General features: G+C 37.2%; 1 protein-coding gene across 1 annotated transcript; it reads left to right on the top strand.

Annotated features, from left to right (window-relative positions):
• The first annotated feature begins 4,940 nt into the window (after positions 1–4,940).
• Positions 4,941–5,411, top strand: LOC113273654 (pectinesterase inhibitor-like). The gene has a single exon (XM_026523303.1). The coding sequence runs from the start codon at positions 4,941–4,943 to the stop codon at positions 5,409–5,411; it is 471 nt and encodes a 156-aa protein (XP_026379088.1).
• Positions 5,412–7,873: the final 2,462 nt, after the last annotated feature.

The raw sequence follows: 7,873 nt of genomic DNA, 5'->3' as shown, positions 1-7,873 counted from the left end.
GTTTTAAATATAAACTGTGTGCAGAGAAGGACGACGATTACAATATCGTCTCGGCCCCTCGGGTTCGTACACGACATTGGAGTTGTGGCCCGAGTCGACTTCAACGGTTCATCCCCCGTCTGGAACGGAAGGTAAGAATTCTAAACACCCGGGAATCCCCTGTCAGCGGGTTTACTGGATGATTTTGTATGCATATATGTTGAGGACCTGAAATCGGATTTAATTTTCTAGTAAAGGGAAAGGACTGGCCAAATAAAGATAAGGACTCGGATTTCATCACCGTTTCCTTCTTGTCCGTCTTAGGAACACGTAACCTACGCGAACCTAAGTTTAAAATACTGACTAGAACGAGACCGATAGGGTAACGAGATTAATAGGAAAGTCATTCGAAAAATATTGGTTACTCTTTTAAGCATACTTCAAAGTTCATGATGGTTTCTGTGAGTTGAATGCGTGACTGCGCCGCCTTGTAATGCGGTGAGGCCTTGGGTATCAAAGCTCCACGTAGCTTCCCTCGCCTCTATTCAACTTACTTTGACTCGGATTGATTCCAGAGGGGTTTGCTTAAATTGTAACGAATTCCCTTTCGAAGGATTAAAAGCTGGTCTAGAAACAATCTAAGTGGAGCCATCACGCTTTTTGTTTGCTATATAAATTAGGCTTGTTGTGGTCGAGACAGCCTTCTTTGTGTTTTTTTAGAATTCCCTTGCAGTTAGGATGTCGAACTGGTATTATAATAGCAAATACAATGAGTATCCGACTGAGCAGTATGAACATTACTCCTATTCTGACCAGAGTGTGAATAGTGGTTGGGAACGCCATCCTTTTGAAGGATATGGGTCATACCATGGTGAGCCAAATTACTATCCACATGCATACCAGTCATGCGAGCAAGATTCTTATAATTCCTCTCCTCTAGATGAAGCACGTAAGATACTTGAGTAAACGCGTAAGTTACTTGACTCCACACATAAGTTAGCGGATACAGATGACTTAGTTATGGACGAAAGAACTTTAACGGTGAGTGAACCTTCTTTAGAATATAACCTCAGTAAGTTAACTGAGTCAACATGTAAGTTAACTGAGTCAACACGTGAGTTTGCTGAGTTAACACGTATGCATAAATTAGAGAAGGAAGAAAGAATTTCTCGAATTACTCGTGATTGTCAATATATTCTTTCTTATCTCACCCGTGAAAATGAGGATAATTTTTATAATAATGAAGATGAAGAGTTTAGAATTGGTGACACAACTTGTTTAGATGAGGTTCGATCATTTTCATGTTATAATAAGGATGACTATGATGAGGATAATATTGATGAAGAACATGAAATATGTAGGCATAGTGATCAGAAATTTGTTACTCCAATTGAGCTTTATAATGATAGTGTTGTTTCTAGTTCAAATCCAAATAATTTTAATAATTATTCACCTATTCAAAAGGATGAGGATTTTACTAGAGATACCACCGTTTTAGACGATGCAATTCATGATCCTTTAGCCTGTTGTGTGTTGGATAATCCATTATTTGATGTGCCTATCAGTGAATCAGAGGAAGTTATTATGATTAACACATTAGTTAATGAGCCTTTACTAGAAAATTCCGTTGATAATCCTTTGTATGATTGTAATGATGGTTTAGAGGAAAGAGTTTACCCTGAGAATACTGGTTTAGAATCTAGCGATTTAGAAACACTAGTCTTAGAAGATGATAAACTCGTAGAAATGAGTGAGGATGAACCCAACTTAGAAGAATCCATTGACCATTTCCAGGAATCTGATGACCTAGAAATTAGGGAAGTTGTGACTAGTCTTTCTAGAGACACAGAAAACTCTAAATTTGGGGGTGATTATCATTCTCCATGTGCTTTAACACTTAGAAAGTTCCCTCGTGTAGGACTTGACATTTATGCCTCAACCATCTTACAAGATTATCTTCATACATGTTTTCCCGAACCTAATGATGTCCACAAAGAAGCTCAGTCGTTAGAAACCCATCCTCTGGTTGATGTGGTTAACCCAGGCTATGATACCAAAATTGACTTTGTTTTCCCACCAAAAACGTTTCTTCCAATTGTGGGAACATATGATTTTCAGATGTGTCGGTTATTAAGTTTTGAGACTAAAGCTAATTACTTTAGGATATTAGGGTCGACACATTTTCTTAAGAATGACCATTATTATAGTAGTGCTTTAGCATCCTTCTTCTTGTTCTCCTTGTACTCCTTTTTCTCTGCATCCGTCCATGACGATAGAGCTTCTGCCGACTCGGGTACCTTATAACCATCTTCTACAAAATCCCATAAATCTTGTGAAATGAATAATGTTTTCATTTGTAAACTCCAATAATCATAACTCTCACCATTAAAAATTGGAATTAGACTTTGGGCATAATTGAAACCTTGAATACTTTGGTTAATTGCCATGGGTACAGTTTTAGGATTACTGGGTTAGGTTTGCTCTGATACCAAATTTGTTGGCGCAATGCGGAAATATGATGGGTTAAATAGTTGATTTGGGAAATGATTTTAAGAAAAGAAGTTGGTTAATGGAAAGGTGAGGCTTTGATTAGTATGAAAATGTTTACAAGGGACTTTTCGTGTAGCACTTTGGCTCACTGTTTACAACGGAACTTTCGCTCTTAGTACTAGCTCTCACTCTTACTATCTTCTCCACTCACTTGAGCTTTCCATGATTCAAAATGACCCCATCGACTGTCTATTTATAGACTCAATCATCGACTACCAAGAAAGGTCTAGAAATGAAAATTCTAGAGATATGACCGACTAAGGCTAAGAAATTTTCTAGAGAACGAATTCTCTAGATTTACACGTGACTGAAACTTAGAAAAGTCTAGAGTAGAAGACTCTAGATAATTACGACTAGTCTAGGTACTGACCAGCCTAGGACGTTCTAGACTTTACTTCCTCTAGAAAATTATTTACCCTTCCTTCACCGACTTAAAATATTTAGATTTTTCTAGATTTGTTTAATCACAAATTAACCAATATTTTTAACAAAAATCACCCATAGGCCCGAACAGGTCCATTAAAACAAAATACAACGATTGAATCTCTCTCCCGCCAACAGAAATTGCCTCAAAATTTGAACCTTAAATCAGGTTCGTGAAGAATCACTTTCCCGCCAAAATTGAAATTTCAAATGGAGAAGATGGTCTCCCCTTATCCTTTTCCGGTGTCCCTATATCAATTTTAGGTATACATAATAATTTCTGGGATAGGAATAGAAATTTGTGTGCTACAAGTAGTAATTCTAGGTTGTAAATAGTAAAACTCCTGGATGCCTTTATCAACTCCTCCGGGTACCTTTGACAATTTTTTGGGGTGGCTTTAGCAATTTCCTTTCTCTGCTCTGTACGCCTATTTTGTACGCAACATTGCTTCAACATGTTGCCAACATCTTCTAATTCTTGTTTGACTCCCTCCAACCACACGCCAGTTTCCCAAATTTTATAAATCATACCCGATAAACCCTTCTTCCCTATTTTACTTCAATTGAGATCGGAGAAATCGCCCATAACATCTATGTTAAGCTCAAACAGGTCCATTAAGACAAAATCCAGCAATTGAATCTCTTTAAAACTACCCCAAAATTCGAACTTTAAATCAGGTTCATGAAGAACAACTTTGCCGGCAAAACTGAAATTTCAAATGGAGAAGATGGTCTCCCCTTATCCTTTTCCGGTGTCCGTTTAGTAATTTTAGGTACAAATAACAATTCCTAGGGTACGAATAGAAATTTTTGTGCTACAAGTAGTAATTTTGGTTGTGAACAGTAAAACTCCTGGGTGCCTTTATCAACTCCTCCGGATACCTTTAACACTTTTTGGGTGCCTTTAGCCATTTTCTCTAGAGGTTCAAAGGCCAGTATTCGAGCAATTTGTTCCTCAAAATCTTATTTCTCCAAAGACACCTACAGTTACATAAAATAGCAAAATAACCACAAAATCGAGTACCAACATTACAGAGAACTGAGATCAAGATAGACGCATAAATGCGTTTATCAAATACCCCCAAACTTGTTACTTGCTAGTTAATCAATCCATAAAATGTTTTCGTTAAAAAATTTAGTTGGCTAACGAGCTTGAGGGGGCGCAACTATACCTCTTAGCTGAGGTTTCTGGAAGCAAGGGGTCACAACTACACACTCTTGCTTCGTACAATAGATTCGCCACTGGTGCATCATTCTGTTAATCATCATCAAATGTTCCATAATCCATGGCCTTTTAACAACAGTGGTACAGTTTCTTCCTTTGCTAACTCTACCAACACATTTTTCATTACCTTTTACTAATATCCCAAATCTTGTTTCGTTGATACTGAACATCAAGAACCACCTCCAAAACATAAAGCGTACTCCCCCTGTTTCTAAAAACTAGGTTGGTTTGTGTGCAAATTTACACACAAACAAGCCTACAATTTAGAACTGGAGGGAGTATAATATAAGCATCAGTTTATAGAGGAAACTGCAACTACAAATTATTGAATAAACTTACAAAGAGGAAAAAAAAGTAAAAAAAATCAACAATTTGTACAATAACCTTACAAACGCGACATATGGTAAGCAAACAACAAGATCGACGGGTTCACTGAGAATGAACAAAAAGAGATATAAACGTCTTTAATTATGGAATAAGATATTGTTTAATTAGTAAAGATTTTTGCATCTAAAACAAATTCGCAAGTTGCCTTTTTGAGTGAAAATATCCATAGATAACCTCGTCAATGCCCTATAAGAGAATTGTTATCCGGTACAATGAGACATTAACAGATTTCCATTCTCTAGGCTAAAACGTCTCATCTTAAATTTTAGGCGCCATGGTTTTATCATCACACGCTACATCATCAATTGTTTCTTCTCTTTTCGTTGTATGTTTGCTCACCAGAACAACGATCGCAACAAGAGAAGTCTGGAACAATATGTATAGCAGTAATGCTATCAATGTTGGAGAAATTTGTTCTCGGACAAAAAATCCGAGTTATTGCCGTAGAGTGTTAGCAGATATTCCAGATTTAACGCAAGAATATCTTCTACATACTGCGTTTCTGGCAAACAATTGGGCAGATGCCAATGCCACAAACATATATAACCAAATAACAGATATGCTACGAAAAGCTACTAGTGCTCAGAAGGGCCATCTTGAGCATTGTCACCGGCTTTATTTCTCTTGTTTGCACGATATTTTTGCTTCTTCTAATGCGTTGGGATCTAGGGACTTCTTTGGATTTAAAAAGCAGGCTACTGCATTTGCAAATTATGCAAAACTTTGTGAAGAATCTTTTGGATCACCTCCATCCACACCATCTCTCTTGACGAAGCAGAATAGGGAATTTATTGATTTAGTCGACATTGTATTAGCAATTACTGATCATCTTACCGAGGGACAATAAATAAATTGTATGTGATTGTCTGTGCCGTCTTTTTTAGGACCGACTTGGGGTTTTGTGAGAGTTGTAAGAGAGAGAGATAGTGAAGAAATTTGGGGTTTTTTATAGTAATTTTGTTTCTGGGGTATCAGTTTGAGTTGAGAGAGTGTTTTTTCTGTAAAAAGTTGAAGATTTTGATTTTCAGAGAGAAAGGAGAGCGAGGAAGTGGTGTTTGCGAGACAAAATGAAACCAAAAGACGGGGGTTTATCCGGTGGATAATAGGGGGAATTGATTTTGACTAAAACTAAGCCAAACTTGTTAAACCCAAAATCAAACTCCAAAATTTACACCATGATGCACCATGCCTACGCTTTTTTTCATGAACTAGATTATAGCCGGGTTTCATTGCTTGTTGAACTTTCCGGGCAAAGAGTCACTAAATCATTGACAGGCTATTCAATTCATTACTTATCACGGGCAAATGTAAAAGAAACAAATCACATATAAGTTATAACAAGTACTGCTACATTAGCTCTGATATATTCTTTGAGTTTTACTAAATTCATTCTCTTCTTTAATTTTTTTTTGACTTGAAAGGTTAAAATTCATTGATAAAAGGAGAAAAAGAATACAAGATGAGAACGCCTTAACGATTCCAGAGGTGAGGAAAGATCCAGCACCAAAAACAAACTAAACAAACCAAAAGTATGGACAAGCCAACACCCAATACAAACCAGACAAATAGAAAATTTAAGTTGCAACATAACTTCTGCAAACAGACCAAAATATATCAAGTCTAGCTACTTATGCTTCCGTGCAGCAGATCTTTGGCCTTTACCCATGCTCTCATCAGGAAGATTGCCATTCCATTTAAGCCGTGAGCGCTCTTTCTCTGTTTTTTTGCCAGCTTTGTTTTCATAAGCCTTTGGATGATTATACTTGTCAGATTCTACATCCGACAACCCATCACTAACATCCTCGCACTCTTCAACAGTAACTATATCTTTATCCCGAGAAGAAGGATCTTCCTCATTGCTCAACAAACTAAATGTGTTATTGGTACTCACTTTTGCTGAATTATCGCTGCTCCTGGCAACGCTTTTGTTCTTGCTTTCTGCAACATTCCAAATCTCAGTTGTGGTGCAATCTGAAACAGAGATATTGGAGCCACCATCCTTGACTAAATTGTCACCAGCAGAAATCTTCCTACTATCTATTAGAAATCGACTTTGAGATTTGTACGGAAAATCACTAAGCATTACAAAAGGGTTGTGCTTTACCTCTTTCGCAATCTTTTGCACCTCAGTTGTCTCAGATTTTCCAGGAGATTTTATTACAGAAGCTGAAACTTTTACCTTTTCCATTGTTGCTCCATCACTTATTTTACCACCGCCAATTCTTGTAGTAGCCGAAGTTGAAGTAGATCCATTCACTCCTTTTTCTGTTGCACCATCCATCTTCTTACAACCACTAGCAGTATTCTTGCTTTGCTTTAAAGAATCTTTTGTTGGGGATACATTAATCCCCTTATCAACCCCATTATCAGCTGAAACTTGCTCGACAACCTTAGTTGTGGCAATCCCTCCTGTTACTACCTTAGTGACATGTAGTTCATTAGCTACAGTTGTAGAATCTCTGCCCCCATCCAGTTCACTTACATTCACTTGAGTATCCACTAAACCTTCATTCTTATTTCCACTATCTCCTTGAGATTTTGGCTGAGATTTCTCCAAAATCTTTCCATTCTTCTTTGTTGACCATCTTGGTTTCCACTTCTTTGTACAGTTTGAAGAAGAGTGCCCAAACACCTTACACAAATCACACTTGGGAGGTTTCCATTGATATTCAACGGGCATTTCCAATGCAATCTTACCATCAATCATTAGGGGAGCGCTAACAGGATAATCGAACTCTACATCAACTTCAATACAAACTCTAGCATAGGATAATCTTGTTCTATTTAGAGTATAATCATCTGCAAGTATAGGCTTTCCTAGGAAGCTAGAGATTAAGCTAAGGCCTTCATTATCCCATATGCGCAGAGGCACATTGTAAATCAATACCCAAATGGGTAGGGTTCTAATGCTCGCAGTTGAAGATTCTATCAAGTTAGACCAAGGTCTCACAGTGAAAAGGCAACAAGAAATATAGGACGAACCTAATTCTAGCACTTTTATACGATCCTCATCTTCCTTGAATTCAAATATGAAAGCACAATTACTATGAAGTTTGATACTCACTTCATTCTTGAGCTTCCAATTTGTGTACTTCTCGAAGAAAAAACAGGTGAACTTATTTGCATGCACTCTCATAACTGTATATACTACATACTTGTCGACGTCTTTTGGACAGTAATCGAAGAATCATGTTCTTGAAATCACATGCTTTTAGAGTAGATCTGGTTTTGGTGAATTAATATAAAATTTTAATTCACAACATATATACTTATAACTTAAACTTGCCATCGCTTTGTCTTCCTCGTGGA

The sequence above is a fragment of the Papaver somniferum genome, chromosome 1 (genome assembly GCF_003573695.1).
Source record: "Papaver somniferum cultivar HN1 chromosome 1, ASM357369v1, whole genome shotgun sequence".
In the NCBI taxonomy this organism is placed as follows: Eukaryota; Viridiplantae; Streptophyta; class Magnoliopsida; order Ranunculales; family Papaveraceae; genus Papaver; species Papaver somniferum.
This window is presented reverse-complemented; position numbering and strand designations above follow the sequence as displayed.